This window comes from Blastomyces gilchristii (assembly GCF_000003855.2).
Source record: "Blastomyces gilchristii SLH14081 genomic scaffold supercont1.2, whole genome shotgun sequence".
NCBI classification, from domain to species: Eukaryota; Fungi; Ascomycota; class Eurotiomycetes; order Onygenales; family Ajellomycetaceae; genus Blastomyces; species Blastomyces gilchristii.
Window position 1 is genome coordinate 3,489,344 of NW_003101681.1, and position 19,210 is coordinate 3,508,553.

Below are 19,210 nucleotides of genomic sequence, written 5' to 3' on the forward strand. Positions count from 1 at the left end.
CTCTTCCGCATTTTCATCGATTAACTCAGAAAATGAACTGAATTGAAATAGACTTCTTGATTGAAATGAAAATAATTATTTAAAGAAAATACTCTTTTATCTATACAAACTATATTCACTGATTAAAAATCAATGTTCTTTATTAAATATTGAGAAAGTTTCTCATGAGAAGATATGTCTCTGAAGAGATAAGCTTGAATCTCTCATAGACTTGTAAATAAGTGAACTATTTAAAGAGAGAGAATATAAATAGTATTTAAAAAAGATCTCTATAATTAATATAAAAGATGCTATTCTGATCTACTCAGATAACTTAAAAAATAAGAATTTAAACAGATTAGATATAGACATTGCTTATACTGAAGATAATATTAATTTTATCTCAGATTTCTGAAACTTAGACAGTGAATCTGAAGTCTTTGATGCTGAACTATTTATAATAGTAACAGCTTTCAAACTTATTGAAATAAAATCTTATAAAAGAGAAAATAGTTTCAAAGAGCTATGAATATTCTCTGATAGTCAAGCTGCTTTGAAAAGACTTAGAAATAGTCAAATTTATCATGATCAAATAAATCTTGAACTGATTTTAAATTCTGTTTTAAAAATTCAAAAGAGAAGAATATCAAAACTGATAATTCATCTAGACTATGTTCCTGCTTATATGAATATTCATGACAATGAATTAACTGATTCAGTGATAAAAAAGAGTTGAGAATTAAGCAGATCTATTCAAAAAACAGTTTTCTGATCTTTTATAAAGAGAAAGATAAAAGAATCTTGTTTAAATAAATGAAATAAAAGCTGACAGAAATAAAAGAAGAGTATACATTATTCAAGATTTAAAACAAAATTCAAGTGAAAATCTTGTTTAATTAAATGTAAAAAGAAAATATTCTCATCTATAATTCAGCTGAAACTGAGACATAGTTATTTCAAATCTTATATACAAAGATTTGATAATAGATTTGATTCAATACAATGATCATTCTGCAATATAAATGAAAATTCTGAGTATATTATAATACACTATGTATTATACATTAGTCTCAGAGTCAGATTGAAAGAGAACTATAATTTAAATCAATTAAATATAAGGTTCTTATTTTCAACTGAGACAGGAATTAAATACTTAATAGACTTTCTATCAGAAACTCAAGTAGCTACAAGAAAATAGCCGAATTCAGATATATCTGAATATGAAGAGGTGGAAATTGATCAGATATATTCTGTTGCAACAGCTATATACTATCTTTTAATAATTTTATTTTATTATAATCTCTCTTTACTTTACTTTTTTCTATGCTGTTCTTTTCTATCTACTTATTTAATGTATCTATCTTTAAGCCTTTGTTCTTATTTCTTTTGTCATGATAGTTTCAAATGATATCAAAGTATTAAAAGGTGTTAAAATACTGTAATTTGTAAAGAGTTTTTATATTCTGAGCTGAAATTTTCCGATTTTATATATCTGAAATTGATAAATATATAATAGTTAACTATATAGATATTAGAAAAACCCTGAGAACTAAAAGTTCTCAGGTAGATATCATAGTCTCTGACTGCATACATCTAGAATTGAATAATAATAATAATGATAGTAATCTGAATAATATCTTGATCTTTTTAAACCTATACAATGAACATCTGGAGTATCTTGATAAAGTGCTTCTAGATTATAACTCTAACAGAGTATAATCTCTATATCAAATCAATCATGTGTGTGTTTAAAACAGAAGAGTTGAAGTTTATAGAACATGTGATAACTGATAACTGTATACACATCATCTCATAGAAGTTGAATGTTATAGTAAATTAACTGTGACTGAGAAATGTATATCATGTATAACAGTTTCTTAAGTTGATCTCATACTATTACAGATTTATCAAAAATTTCACATGAATAGCTGCATCACTCTCAGATCTCTTAAGAGAAATAGATGCAAATCTGTGAAAGAAGAAGATTCATTCAATCATCTGAAATACTGTGTATGAAGAGGTATTTCTTATACTGAGAGAGTGTGTAATAACATTCTCAGTACTTATTTACACAAATCACAATAAATCTCTGTATATTGAGATAGATATATTTAAATAAGCTATCAGAGATGCTTCTCTGCAGATAAGTAAGAACAGCAAGCTACACTCAGTTATATACAATGATAGAAAACTATCAGATACTGAACTCAGTTACTCAGTGTATGAGAAGAAATTGCTGATAATCAACCACACTGATATTATGAGAAATATATATTGACAAGAATAATATAATAACAATGATCACAGATTATGAAAACCATATCTATCTACAATTAACAATGAATCCTTTCAAACATTTAGTATATTGAATCTCAGAGTTTCAACTATATAATCTTGGTTTAAAATACTGACAGAAATCAGGCACTGTAATATCTGATGCAATCAGTTGCAGATCTGATTTCATGAGTGAGAGTTCAGTGAATCAGATATAAGAGAAGTTTTAATTAAACACACTGAGAGAATGTAAGAAATCAGAATAAGTGAATACAATGATTGATCACTGAAAGAATGATAAAGTGTCAGATGATAAGCATCTTATAGAGATAGTAGAAGAGATGCTTCTAAACTTCAAGCTGAGAAAATTGAAAAATGATCTTATATTCTACTGTGATATTGAATACACAGAGACGCTCTATCTGAAACAATTATTTAGATATAACTTGATAACTCACATGCATAAGAAATTCAGTCACTTAGAAAGCTTTCAACTCATAAGTCTGTTTCAATTAAGAGTGTACTGATCAAGCATAACTGACAACATTCAGATATACATTCACAAGTAGACTGACCGTATGACCGTGTCTGAGATCAGAACCAGAATATTTGATGCTTTCATTATCAATTTAATTGATCTCATTACATGGTTTTAAGATTAGATAGTAGTCTTATACTGTTTCAGTGAGACTTACTGTCTACTCTTGTCACATTTGTCAAATGAGACCATGATTTTCACTTCTTAATTTAAAGTCTTTTTATTGCTTTAAATGACTTTAAATCTTATTTGAGCATTATCAAAAAGTGTTACTTTTTAAAAAATTAAAAATAGTCTGAAAAAAACCTTAAAATCTCTAAAAATAGTAATTTTATCTCATGAATGAGATTAAATAACATCAAATAAGACCACTTTCTTATTTTTTCTAAGTTATAGTCTCATTGTGAGATCTGATGAATAGTCACTTTGCATGTTTTTTTAAGGATTAGTTCCAGCGGGATTCACGCTAAGAAATGTATGAGATCAGATCAAATGAGACTAAATATGAAATTCATGATCCCGGCGGCCAGTCTACTCACAGGTGCCTGACTTACCAGGTTGTGAAAGATTTTAAGAAAGGATGAGATTACAAGAAAGTACAATATGAGGTGAAAAGTATAATACAGCTGTTTAAGCAATGAGAGATGAATCTCATATACATATTACTGCAAACATCAAATGGAAATTATTGAATAAATTGCTGCTATTGACTACACTGCTGACTGATCAGTTGTGAAAGAAGTTTCAGAGACAACTGAGAAGAGAGTAGCAAAGTTCTTACATAATGAGATCTATATCAACTATGAAATATCACATGAAATTCTAACTGATAACAGTGTCAATCTTGTAGAAGAAGCAGTGAGACATTTTATAAGCCAGTTGCAGATAAGATATTGTAGAAGAATCTTATATCACCTGCAGATAAACAGAAAGATGAAATACTTGACTGAAATTCTGAGTAACATGCTGATGAAATATCTAGTGAGTAAGTCTACAAGATTATGAAATGAATATCTCAGACAGAAACTATTAATCATGCAAATTCAGCAGTATGCAGTCTTTAAGCACTTACTATTCTATCTCTAATATGAATTGTATCTGCACATTCTGAAGAATGCTTTCAAAACAATGAAAGAGAAAATAACAATTGTAGAAGCAGCAGTCACAGACACAGAATCAAGATTGAAAGAGATTACTCATGTATGTGTAAAAGCTAATAAGTTACTTCAGAGCTGAGCAATTCAATGAAAAAGAATATGAGAGTTACTAGTTAAGAAATCAAGTCTCAAGATGAGAATATATATTCTTATATACAATGAGAGTTCTGAACAGTTTTCATCTATATAATTTAAGCTCTATAAAATACTTAAATCACATTCTCTGAGATTATATGCATTGAAAGAATCAGAGAGACAGATCTTATACAACTTAATAAATAATTTATATCTTATAGAGACAAAGATACAAGATCTGAGCAGATTATAATTATTCACAGCACTATTATTCATGTTGAAAAAGAAGAGACTTATAATTGAAAAGTCTTATCAAGTAAGAGAAATCATAGATGCTTATAAATAAGATGATCTCACTTATTCTGATCTTTTCATAATAATAAGAAAAGAATGAGAAGTAATGCAGAAATCAGATGAATATCACACTTTAATAAGTGATAAAACTGTAGCTGACTGTATAATATTATACTGCAGATAGCAGATACAATATGAAAAAGAGTGATCTCAGAGCAGCAGACTTGCATATGAGTCAGATCACAGAAGAAAAGAAGATTCAAAGTTAAATTTCACTGTTTATATCAGTTCAATTACAGAGATAACAGAGAATAAAGCATCTGAAACATTAATAAATATATAAGACTAAGTTATCTCAACTTCTGAGAATGCTCAGAGATCAGATGAGATTAGTTTTGATAAGCTATTCACTATAGTAGTCTGAGCAGGTGAAGAGAGATAATATAATATAAAAGACAGAATCACAAGAGTGAAAGCTGCTGAGCCTAGTCATTGATCACTGTATTATACACAGATTATGTAAGAGTAGTAACTAGCAGACTAAGAAAAAGTGTAAGAAACAAAAAGAAAATAACTCAAGAGATAATGACGTAGTTATCAATAATGAGAATCAGCTGTAAAAAGATAAATGTTATTATACACACTCTGTTCCTTTTCATATGTCATATATTAACCTATTTTTCAACACCACACCACCTGAAAAATGCCAAAACAAAGGAAATTTCAAAACTTGAGATTCACAAGAAATTTGAGAGCTGCAAGCCGCTCTTGTAACAATGCTGCACACACCTCTGATTCTTCTATCACTCTGTGTATGACATTAATGTTATTTATTACAAGATTGACTAAAATGTCAATATAAAAATCTGTACACATGAATACAGAAAAATTGAAAGAGGGTGCAGAACCTGCAGAACCAGAAGTTAGAGTAGAAAAGACAGAGATAAGAGAGAATAAAAAAGACAGAGAAGAGAGTGCAGACAGATCAGATAAATAATACCAGAAGTTACTCAAAGTTAAACATCTGTAATCTGATATGTATATAATTTCTTTCACAGAGAAGAAGGAAAAAACAATGAAAGAAGCGTAAAAGTGAAAGAGAGTAGTCTCAGCAGCATTATTATCTATAGAAATTAAAATAATCTCTGACACTGAAGCAACTAAGAACCATTATTAGTGCATAAAATTATAAAAAAAGAGATAAGAATAATTACTGAATAAACAATCACTAGTCTTAAAAGTTGTATACATAATTACAACACCTACAAGGCTTCTCAGAAAGAGAGAAAGAGACACAGAGAAATGTAGAAAGCAGAACATAATATACAAACAGCTCATTTTCATGACAATATCTCAGACAAGACATATAAGCCTCACATTCACAGATATAGAAGAGTATGACATCTGCATTTCGATTTCTGAACACATAGATATTCTTCATCGGCATCACAAAGTCAGAAAATAGATATCAGAGAATAGGCTGATACAGGTCTATTATTTCAAAGAAATTTATCTCCGCAGATATACTTATAATATTGAATTTAATAGTTGTTAAAAGTTTCTTGATATCTGTGAATACTATGACTTCATGCATAATACAACTCATAATGGGTTCTCCTAGAAAAGTTAGTGTTAGAAAAGAAGATGAAAAAGAAAAGACTTACACTCTTAACACTGTTAAGAAGAGAGGTAATTCTTCAGTATAAATACATAATTATCTTATTATAAATATTTAAAATGAATGTAATAATCAGTGTCTGTGACTGAGCTTTAGATAGTCATGTCATACATAATCTTCATGTAATAAATTATTCTAGAGATTGATAAAAAGAGCAGAAGTATACACACTGAGAAATGTAATTTACTAAGTCTATAAAACATCTTCTTGAAATAAGAAGAGCTAGTAATAGCAGCTGAAGTAGTAGAGGCAGACAGAGCAGAGATAGCAAAGACAGAGATAGAAGAGGTAGAAGTAGTAAGAGTGAGAGAACAGAATGCAGAAACAAGTGTAGAAGATTGAGAGAGAGTAATAGAAGAGATAGAGAGAGATATAGAAGACTCAGTTATACATAACACAGGTAATTTCTTTATTAACACATTCTTCAAGTTCTCAATTAATAATTCAATATTAAAGTGTTCACTATTATTGATAGATATAGATCTAACAATACATGAAGATTCTATATAAATATAAACAAATAAATCAGTATCTGCATCTACATAAAAATCATGTCAAAAAATACAATCAGATACTCACTAAAAGAAACAAAAGTTAAGAGTGTATAAGAAGATAAAGAAAATATATTATTCATAATAATATATTCTGATAATCATTAAAAAACAAGTTCTGATCATATTTCATAAGACATTTCACTTACTACTAATCAACTGCCTGATATGAGTACTATAATAATACTTGTTTTAAAAATAAGAGATCATTATAAGAAATATATACAATATTATAGATTAACAGATGAAAAGTATTGAATAAAAGAGAGAGTAGAAATCTCATATAAGATAATAATATTTCATAATAACAATAACAGAGATAATAATTAAAGATTGAAAAAGTTAGTAAATAAGTAACATAATATAGTGAAAGTTTCTTCGTGAGAGTGTATGTAAGAGACTAGTCAAATCAGAGATAGACTGTATAATTGTGAATATTAGCAGTATGCTAATCCGCATGAAGCTAGGCCTTATACTATAGTTATATAAGTATGACAGAATCTGATAAGAGAGAATCTAATTTAGAAGAATATATAATTACTGCATAATAATACAGCTGCTTCTGAATAAGCTTACAAATGTAAAGAAGCTCTAGTGACCGCTAATTAATTTATATATAAGAAGTCAGTGTATGTCTATAATTATACGCTGAGTCAAGCAATCTTTGAATCATAAATCAGATAATCTATACAGAGAAAGATCTTACTCTTATTAATGAGATTCTTCTAATAGAGAATAGACAGCTATAGTAAGTACTTAATCAAGAGAGAAGATGTTATAAGTGTAATAGAGTAATAAGATTACTAGATTTTTTAAATTCATTATTAATACAGTTCATTTCATTATTAAAGATATAGATAATATATAACAAAATAATAACTTCTGAAGCTATTAAAATGAATAAGCAGACTTATAAGAAGAATACTAAGTTATAACATACTATTCTTACGAAACAGAAGAAGATAGATATTATACAGAAGAGAATGAAGTGAGAGACAGCTGATCAGATAGTGAAATAGTAATAAGATATAAATAAGACTGTAAGAGATACTTAACAGCAGATTGAAAAGAAGCTTAGAGATGTAAAAAAGACTCAAGAGTAAATAGAGAAGACAGAATAAGCTACTATACAGTAGTAATCACAGTTAAATAAGAAAAAGATTAAAGAATTTAAAAATTATCTTTCTAATTAGAAAAGTAGATTCTTGATTTTATAAAGAGTAATTAAATCACATTTTCAGAGCTCTGTTAAAGTACTCACAGATTCACTGTTAGAGAAATCTGATAATATTGCAATCTCTACTGATTTAATAACTGCTTACTCAGCGAATCTGTCTTTATTCAAGACTTTATATTCTAAGTAAGTTATTAAGTTAAATAAATATCTACAGAAATACCTGTATACTTTTATATAAAATTTTGTATATATATTTTCATTATATAATATATCATTTTATAATCTAATTGCATTGTTGAGATATTGTTGAAAATATTTCATTATAATGATGGCGAAATGACGGGTGTTAAGTGTAAGCAGGCGTTGAGTGATTGATCACGTTACTGTAAAAAGCTACATGTAACAGGCCTACACTGAATAGATTGGTATAATATATAAATCTTATATAACAAAAGTAAAAACCATTAGAGAAGGAAAATAAAAAGAGAAAGTATAAGAATCAGTGATAAGAGTAGATATTTATACATATATGAGATGAAGCTTCATGATGAAAGAATAGAAACTTCATGAATTCTTCAGCTGAGAATCAGTGACTGAGAATCAGGGCTTTCAGCAGAAATCTATAAAGTGTAATCAGAATAGTCTTATAATCAGACACAGTCTGTCACATTAATTTCTTCTTTTCAGATGTGATATTGTGTGTAGTTCTCATCAGTCAAGAGTCACTGTATCAGATAGTGTGAAGTCTGAGGTTCAGATTGAAAGATAATAATCAACTCATTTTACAAGATATTATCAGTCACAGCTGCAGAGTCTCTTATTAAGAATATCTTCAATCTCTGATTCAAGTTCCTTATCTTCTTCTATGATCTCTGATGACTGTCAGTTAAAAGTCATTTGAGAAGGAAATGAATCGGTGATAGCATGATAGAGTAAATGTGTATGAAAGATATTATCAATCTCTGACAAGATGTTAAGACAGTAGTTATAACTGTCTAGAACTTCTATTACTTTGTATTTAATATGATGATAATTCAGTGTATAAGATGAGTATATAATCTGTATATTGTTAAGATTCAATTATATATGATCTTCTATTCTATACTGCTTAGTGAGGTCTTATCAGACATTGACTTAGTTCTCTTAATCTTATTTAGTACTTATCATGAAAGCTTCTGCTCAGTCATAAGCCTCTCAGAGTTTTATTATTATGTTATCAGCAATCTGAATCAGACTGCAGAGATTTGATGTGAACTATATAATCTCTAGAAGATTTAACACTTTCATGTAATAACTGTGTACAAGAAAGAACAGGCTTACATCTATTGAGACAGTATCTTGGCCATTAATTACAATAGCTGTGTGTAGAAGAAGATCACATCAATCATCTTATAGATAATTACAAAACTCACAAAGATAATTTTTACAGTCTGAATTATCTGTTCTGATGCATTATCAGTCTTGAAGTGATAAGTAGTTAATAAACAGTGTATAATCTTGAGAACTTGACAGATTCTTGTTCAGAGAGTGCTCATAAATTGACAGTCTTGATCTTATACTATAGATCTGAGCAATTCATACATTCAATAGAATGAGCTTTGTAGAAAGACTTCAGTAACTTATTCAGTATATATCTTATTGTAAGATTTTCATATAATATCTTTTCTCAATCAGTCAATGATGATCAGAATATTCTTATCACTCTTACTCTTAGAGAGATTGATAGCTAAGTTAATAAGTACATCTCATTAGATTTTATCAGATATATTAAGTGATTTCAGTAGATCTTTTCTACAATTATTTCATAAGATGATAGAGAAACAATAGTTACAGTTTCAGACAAAGTGTCTGATGCTGCTTGATATCTCAGGTCAGTAGAACTCTTGAGAGACTATTCAATATAATTGCTTATAATTGAAGTGACTAGACTGGCCGCCGGGACCATGAATTTCACATTTGATCCCATTTGATCTGGTCCCATACATTTCTTGGCGTGAATCCCGCTGGGACTAGTCATTAAAAAAACATGCAAAGTGACTATATATCAGATCTTAAAATGGAACCATGACTTGAAAAAAATGAGAAAGTGATCTCATTTAATCTCATTTAGTCTCATTCTTGATATAAAGTTACTATTTTTAGACATTTTAAGATTTTCTTTAGACTATTTTTAATTTTTTAAAAAGTAACACTTTTTGATAACACTCAAATGAGATTTAAAGTCATTTAAAGCAATAACAATAATTTAAATTGAGAAGTGGAAATCATGGTCTCATTTGGAAAATGTGACAAGAGTAGACAGTAAGTCTCACTGAAACAGTATGAACCTACTATCTAATGTTAAAACTGGGTAATGAGATCAGTCGAATTGATAATGAGACTATCAAAAAATCTGATTCTGGTCTCAGACACGGTCACACGGTCAGTCTAGAAGTGACTGATTATATGCAAATTATACATCTCTTGTATTATTCTAGTGTGTAAGAGTTCAGAATGAAGAACTCAGTGTCATTCACACAATCACAGACTATTATTATTATTGATTGAGTATTCTGAGATGCTGATTCTTAGATATACTTCTGAGAAGAATCAGAGTGCTTCTTGATATACTGTCTCAGTGAGTGTTTAAAAAAGTCTATCAGTCTGAGCTGCTGTATGTCACAATTTATTCAGTGTAGTTTTAAAAGAAGTTGAAATATCAGTGACAGTTCTAATCAGAGAAGTGTGTATAGTGTTATAAGTAGTGTCATTATGATTAACTAGGATTTTCAGATTTAAGAGCTGATGCTCTCAGTTTATTCAGTGAGTGTCTATTACATTGAAGGATATATCTTACTCTCATTATATGAGAGCATCTATTCTCAAGTGCTGCCTGCTAGAGCAGTAGTGTATTATGAAATGAAAACAGCTTAATAGCTCAGATTATTACATCTGTCATTCAGTAAGTTTATAAGTGATTATAAGATACTTGAGATTCTTGTAATCTGTCATTATCTTAAATTTGAAGACACTTCAGAGCTCAGAGTCTCATTCTTTCAGATAGTGTACTATTGTAAGAAGTTTCTTATTATAGATCTCATAGTTGTATTCAGCAAGGCTTAGTTTCTTAGACATGAAGACATATAATTATAAGATATTTTTATTATTATATGATAATGTAACTCTCTCTGTAATATAGTCAGAGAAGTCATCTTTAATAACTATTTTATAATCAGAGTTAAATATTATTAGTAGAGAGATATTAATGAATATTTTCTTCATCTATATAAATGCAGCTTCAGTATTTACTGATCATTGAAATACTTAGTTCTTCTTGATAAGTTGTATAAGTGATCTAAAAATATCTCAGAAGTTTCATATAACTCACTGATATAAGTTAGTGAATTCAATGACACTTTATACATCTTTCACAGTGTATGAAGTCTGTTATTCAAGAATAGCAGAGATCTTTTCAGAATTCATTTGAATTCTCTTATCAGCTTCTATGATAAAATCTAGATATTTTATACTCTTAACTTTAAAGTTACACTTGTCTATGTCTATCAGTAGTTCTTCTTCTTGTAGTTATTATAGTACTCTTTGTACATGCTCTGGATATTCTTTTCTCAACTCATCAGTAAATATGAGAATATTATCAAGATAAGTAGATAAAAACTCATTAAGAAAATCTCAGAGTGCTTAGTTAATATACTTCTGAAATGTATTAAGAGTATTAGTCAATTCAAAAGATGTGACTACTCATTTAAAGATATTATATTGTGTTTAAAATACTGTAAGTCACTCATCTTCTTTGATGATATAAATCATATGAAAAGCAGTGATAACATCTAGCTTTATAAACTATTGAGCTTCTTCAATATGAGTTAGAGTTTCATTGATAAGAAATAAGAAATAGCAGTCTTTCTTTCTTAATCTGTTCAGTTCTTAATAGTTTACACAGAATTGCAGTCTCTTATCTGATTTCTTTATAAAGAGAATAGAAGCTGGAGTGAGAGAGTTACTAATATATATAAATTCTTTATTTAACAGATTATTGAGTGTCTTTTGAAGAAGAAGAAGTTCATCTCAGAATATATTATAAAGAGCGTCTCAAGATAATTCAGATTTCTTATCATTCTTCTTTTCTAACTTAATACTGTGATCTATATCTCAGTCTTATAAGAGAAGTAGATTTGTAACATTATCTTGTCAGAAGATATCTAGATATTCATAATATTATTAAGAGAGTTTTGTATGAGAGTCTGTTATTATAATATAGAATAACATTTCTAGAGCTTTTTTAATATTGATCAGACTGATAAAGTAGATTGTTATATAATTCTACTATCAGTGATCTTATCAGTAATCTTATCAGTAACTTCTTTTTCAGAGTATTTTACAATTGTTGACAGAGATCTGTGTCAGATTCATAGTCTTGTGAATATTATCTTCATGAATTATATCATTGTTAGAGAGTATTAAACTTCTGTTTCAAGTGTTTAATAAAATACCTTGTTCAGATAGTCAGATGAGTTCTAGTATAAGATTATAGTTAAGATTATTAACTTCATATATATAAGTATCTTCTCATTAATATTCTTCAATATCTATGTTTAGTTTTATCATGTAATGAGTGTAAACATCTTTCAAGTTATCAAATTCTGCAAGGAGTCAGTGTTTTAAAAACAGAATATACTGAAGATTATGATATCTTATGACTGAAGATTTAATCATTGTATAGTAGTATAGACTGCTGTCTATCATGACTTTTATATTATACATGGTATTTGTCACACTAGATATAAGAATCACATTCATTATCATTTTATCTTTAAATCATTGTTATTCAACCTCTTTAAGCTTCTGCTTATAAGTTTGAACAGCAGCTAATCTTTTTCCTACTTTATCAGAGAATTCTTATAGTTATCTTGTGAATCTTTCTTTAATACAATGTAATTGACATGGACAGGTGCTGATTATTTCTTAGAATGAGAAGACATATAGGTTGATTAGCAGTTAAAAGTAATATATTCTGATTAATTACAGTTGATGCACATTTCTCATCAATGTTGATGAACAGCTTCTTTAGAAGTGATTTCAGAGACTCAGAAGCCTGTTCAGACAGCAGAGACTCTTGCTTATATATAGATACTTAAGTTCACTCAATTTATGATATCTGTGTTATTCTTTGATATAGATGTATAAGTGTATCATCTTCTACTATTAATCTGTATACTCTTAAGCTTAATAAGATGATTATTCAATGTCTGAAGTTGTATACAGAAGTCTTCATAAGTCTGGTCTTTATCTATACTTATAATAACTTATAGAAGTTTAAAAGTTAGTGTCTTCTTAAGCAAGCTAATCTTTATTTAATTCTCTTAAAATTTATTATCTACTTTTAGAATCTTAATATTAAAGTCAGAGATGAATGTTGTGAGAGAAGTATTTCTCTATTAAATACTCTGTAATCAATCTAATATCTTCTGCTATATAGCAGTGTCTCTGAACAGAATATCAAGATATCTAATAATATTATCAGATATATATAACACTGATTCACATGTCTTTATTTATAAATGAAACTTCTATTTTATAGTATCTTTCAATTGATCATTGACATATCAATCTTAATTAGAGTGGCCGCCGGGACTATGAATTTCACGTTTGATCTCATTTGGTCTGATTTTATACATTTCTTCCTATAAACCTCACTAAGACTAATTATTAAAAAATCATGCAAAGTGACTATATATCAGATCTTAAATTGAAATCATGACTTAGAAAAATTAAGAAAGTGATCTCATTTAATTTCATTTAGTTATATTCTTTGTGTAAAGTCACTATTTTTAGACATTTTAAGGTTTTTTTTAGACTATTTTTAATTTTTTAAAAAGTAATGCTTTTTGATAATACTTAAATGAGATTTAAAGTCATTTAAAGTGATAAAAATAATTTAAATTGAGAAGTGAAAATCATGATCTTATTTGAAAAATGTGATAAGAGTAGATAGTAAGTCTCACTGAAACAGTATAAGACTACTATCTAATGTTAAAACTGTGTAATGAGATCAGTTGAATTGATAATACGATTATTTAATATTCTGATTCTGGTTTCAGACACGGTCACATGGTCAGTCTAATCTTAATTAGTTAATAAACTGATAATATCTTCATTTACACTTAGTTTCACAGACATGCTCAATTTTTATAATAAATAGAGAGTGAGATTAGAAGTGTTAAAATATATAGAAATATCTAGATATTTTTTAACACTTGTATATTTATATTTAATTCAGTTAATATTGAGATTGTCTGTATAGAAGTTTCTTGTTAAGTTAACTATTAACTTTTCTTATATTAACATTGTTAATTTGTATATATATAAGCTGTCTATTATTATTATAATTTCAATATTACTCAGAGTCACTGTAATACTATATTTATACTCATATTCAAGAGTTCTTCTGTATTATTAATAGATATAGCTATATTATTTATTAAATGTATAATATCTGTATTTAAGAGTTCTTCAGAATTGAAAGAAGTATTATTACATAAATATTATATATATCTAATATATCAGAACTCTCAGATCTTTTACTGATATTATCTTCATAAGATCTTATTACAGAGTTAGAGTGACTGATAAGCAAGCTTCTATTTATCTAGTAGAAACTCAGTATTTACTTAACTAGTCTGTGATTGTTTATTTTCTTATTTCTTATATATTATTACATATTTACATATCTTTTTAATAGATAATTATTTCTAATGAGAAGATGATAATTGTTTTTCAAGTATAAGAGGCCTATACTAAATAGATCAGTATAATATATAGATCTTATATAATAAAAGTGAAAAATATTTGAGAAGAAAAACAAAAAGAGAAAGTATGAGAATTGATAATTAGAGCAGATATTTATACATGTATGAGATAAAGCTTCATGATGGAAGAATAGAAACTCCATGAGTTCTTCAGCCGAGAATCAGCAACCGAGAATCGGGGCTTCCGGCAGGAATCTATGGAGTGTAATCGGAATAGTCTTATAATCGGGCGCAGCCCGCCACACTACAGAAGCTTAGCACACTGCATCCGAGCATTGAGTGCTATACACAAGGTCTCATTTATTGTCAACAACACCTCTGAAATATGCCATATAGTTCTTTCAAATCTATTTCTTCAATTTTATTACTTCACACAAACTCTATCATCTTTTTCTTTCACTTGTGTGCTTATTTCTTTCAGTCAGCTGAAACAATTGCTTTAGAAATAGTAATGCTCTTCATATTTTTTATTTTGCCACTCTTAGTGATATTATTATATTCAAAGAATATCACAGCACTTATACTTTTGAGAAAGCATAGGCCACAGTGATCTACACTGTAAACTTTTTCAACTTCTCTTAATTCGCCCTGAAATATGAAATCTTGAGCACCTGTGTATTCTGATGCATTCACTTTCTGACTCTTTCTGTAACACACACATTCACATTCTGCTACAGAATCAATAAGTGTAGACTATCAATACTTCTTATTCTCATGTTTATGATAAATTCAATGTATAATGTTTAGCTTTCTCACATTTCCACACTCATCCAATCATACTCTCTACAAACCCAGTCAACTGCGCATTGCATCAAAACTTGGAGAGATCTCGCATGAAACCCTACACAATAGAAACAATGCCGGCGCCATCAAGGCCTTCCTTCCTCTCCCTTTCTAAATCACCTTCATTCGCTACCTCTCCCCCCTCTCACACAGAACCTCCTGAGTTACTTTCATCTGATAGTAATCAGCCGAAATCAGATCCAAGTGCTTCAATAGCCGCATCTCAAACACCAGTGTCATTGTCCATCATCCTGTCAAACTTGATCCCGACATTTCTAATACTCCTATATGCCATTTACATTATCCATCGAATCAGACGGTATACGCGATTCGCGGGAATCAAGAGGTTCTTCCACATATGTGTTTCTTTACCGCAGAATACTATGGACATAGTGTGGAGAGGGAGAAGGAGGGGCATTGATGGATACGTGCATGTCGATGCCAATCCAAATTCCGACCATTCCTTTGAACGTGGTGGATGGGACGAACTGGCAAGTTATGGTGTTAATGGGCATGAAGAGATTGAGATCGAGGGCCAGCAGGACGTGGCCGGAACCGGGAGACCAGTTGAAAGTAAGGGTTGTCAACAGGGTGATCAACTTATTGATAGCTTAAGCTCAGGTTGCGATGCCTCCGATGCGGCATTGGATACACCCTTGGAGGACGACGGGGAGGAGCAATTAGACATGTCCAGATATTTCGACCCAATGACGTCAAGGCTGCGAGAAGGCGTCCTTTTTGGCCCTGAGATAGAGATTGGGCGCGAGGATAAGGCTGAATTTGAGGGCAGAGGAGAAAAAGGAGATATCACGGCGTGGATTGATGGCGCCGTTGGTAGGGTTGTTGCGAGGTTTGTCAGTTGGCTGGATGACTGACTTTGAAACCCCTTGTTAGCGTGAGTGCTTGGGTAATGTAAAACAATGCTATGAGTGTGCATCTTGAAATAATGTCAGATTGGCTAGATAATTGAGTATAATAAATGCAGACAGAAGACAGATGAAAGGGATGAAGTGATATGAACAATGTCACACTTGTAAAATGTTTTTGTAGTATTGTGGTGAACATATTACTTTTGAAAACAGAATTTTCCCAGCTCTCATTGAAAATTAGTAGCAAAACACTGCAAAAAAATCAAAATATTTATGTTTCTCTAGAATTATTCAATTATCATTCAATATGCATCTTTTTCAATTAATTATTATTGAAATATGCCTCTTTCTTACCTTAATTATTAAATTTATATATATTAATCAACTCTTTTTTCAATATGTCTTATAACACTCACTGTCTTACTGCTTTACAAGCTTATATAAAGACTTCTACTCTGTGCTTTAGTCTTCTCAAACTACCTGTTTCAGAAGTTCTGAATAATAAAGAGGATCTGTGTAGTATTCACTCTTACTACTTCTCAGAGCTTCTAATTCTTTCTTCTTCTACTTTATTCTTATTTCTCTATCTGAAAGTATATTTACTTATTACTTCTTAGAGCTTTTATATCTTTCTGAAGCTTCTATCTCTTTCTTTCTAAGAGTTCTATCTCTTTCTTTCTGAAGCTTCTATCTCTTTCTTTCTAAGACTTCTATTTTCTTCATTCTGAGACTTTCACTTCTTTCTTCTGTAAAGTCAATCACAATAAACAAATATTTATATATATATATATATAGAGAGATGCTCGCTCATCTTTAGATTAGAAGAATAAGACAAGGTTTATCTTTTTACATATATAATACATAATTAGTATACACTATAGATAATATATACTGCAATTTAATAGTATATCTATTTAAGAATAAAATTCTCAGTTCTCTTAGATTTTACTGTGTTATTAAAGTTATAATACTAATATTTAATCTGAGTTGTAAATAATAAAGTTCAGTTAACTGATAAGCAGTCTGATTAGCTTCTCTATATTCTTTCTATCTTTGAGAAGATATAGTACTGATAATTAATCTGAGTTATAAATAATAAAGTTCAGTTAACTGATGATTAATCTAATTAACTTATCTATCTTATTGTAATACTGTAGCTGATAATCTGTTCAGTTTGTAATAGATTTACTCTATACATATTTATTACACACTGCAATGAAGCAGAATGAATAAGTTAATAAAAGTAACTTCTATCAGATACTCTGCTCTGCTGAGCTGAATAAGTTTACTGAGAAATAAACTTTCTATAAATCTGCTGAAAGATCTGATATTAAGTATATCTACTTGTAGATAACAGTAGAGAAACATACTGTTATAATTATAAAAATCTGATAGAATGTAAATAAATAATATAATAATATTATAAATTAAGTTACACTATACAACTATGTTAAGATAGAGAGTATTCTTATAAAAGTATCTATCAGATATTATAATAACACTAAGATAAGTCTTAACTCAGTTTCTGTTATAGAATAAATGAATATTATTAATTATTAACTACTGATTTTCTATACAGAGATTTTAAAGTATATAAAAGAAAGAGAGTTAATAGCTTTAAGCAGTGTTAAGTTTAATTATCAGAGTCATATCTCTCTTGATAAAGCTGCTGTATTAGATATAATTAAAGAGTTGAAGTAGCTGAAGTCTCAGCTAACTCAGTGAGAAAGTGAGTTAAATAAGTATGAGTATCAGCTCAATTAACAGCAGAAATAGCTGAATAAGTATATTACTCTTTGTAGCGGGCTGCGCCTGATCAATGATATAGACTATTTCATTACACTTCACAGATTCCAACCACTTTATTCTCGAACATGTATGCTCTGATTCTCAGCCATTCTCAATCATCAATTCTCAGCTGTTATAAACATGTATAGATTCTTCTGCTCCGAAGCTTCACTGTGTATATTACCACATACATGTATAAATATTCACTTCAATTACTGATTCTCACACTTTCTCTTTCTTTTTCTTCTCTAACATTTTTCTCTTTATTATATAAGATCTATTAATATCATACTAATCTATTCAGCATAGGCTTCTTATACTAGAAAAACATTCATTGTCTCCTCATTAGAAATGATTATTCATTGAGAGATATTCAAACATGTAATAACATGTAAGAAAGAGAAACAGTTACACAGACACTGAGTTCTCAGATAGAAGCTTGCTCACCAGTCACTCTGACTCTGCAATAGAATTTTATAAGAGAATATCAGTAAAAGACCTGAGAGTTCTGACATTCAGATGTATGAGATATTCATACAATTACACTTCTTCAGATTTCACAGATATCACACATCTGATAAATGATATAATCATGTCTAACACTAATATGAGAGACTCTTAAGTGCAAGCATAGATATAATATCATAGTGACTCTGAGCAATGTTGAAATTATAACAGTAACAGATAGCTGATATGCATGCAACTCAACAACTTTAATACAAGGAAATTCAATAATTAATTCAACAAGAAATTCATGCAATTCTAGCATTTACAGAATTGAATATAAAAGCACTGAAAGAATGCTTAGATGCTTCTACATATTTCAATACTTTTAATCTCACTCTCTACTCATCATGAAGAATGGAAATACTCACAAAACTGAGTGTGAATGAAGATATCATCAATTCATTAACTAATCAAGATTGATATATCAATGAATGATTGAAAGATTATGTGAAACAGAAGTTTTATTCATGAATAAAAGCATGTGAATCAGTGTTGCAAACACTTGACAATATTATCAAACATCTTGATATTCTGTTCTAAGATACTACCATGCAACAGAAAGTGTTACATTGATTATAAAGTGCTTAACAGAGAAACACTTCTCTTACAACATTCATTCCTGACTTTGATATCAAGATTTCAAAAGCAGGTGATCAATCTTGAGAGAATTGAATGAAGATTAGCATGCTCAAGAAGACATTAACTTTCAAACTCTTACAGACTCTTGTAAGTGT

General features: G+C 29.2%; 1 protein-coding gene across 1 annotated transcript; it reads left to right on the top strand.

The window, feature by feature from the left end:
- Nucleotides 1–15,386: 15,386 nt before the first annotated feature.
- BDBG_01257 (uncharacterized protein) lies at nt 15,387–16,331 on the top strand (the record flags this gene model as incomplete). The annotated part of the gene is made up of 2 exons (XM_002628303.2): nt 15,387–16,162; nt 16,298–16,331. 2 exons carry the CDS (start codon nt 15,387–15,389, stop codon nt 16,329–16,331), a joined length of 810 nt encoding a protein of 269 aa, XP_002628349.2.
- Nucleotides 16,332–19,210: the final 2,879 nt, after the last annotated feature.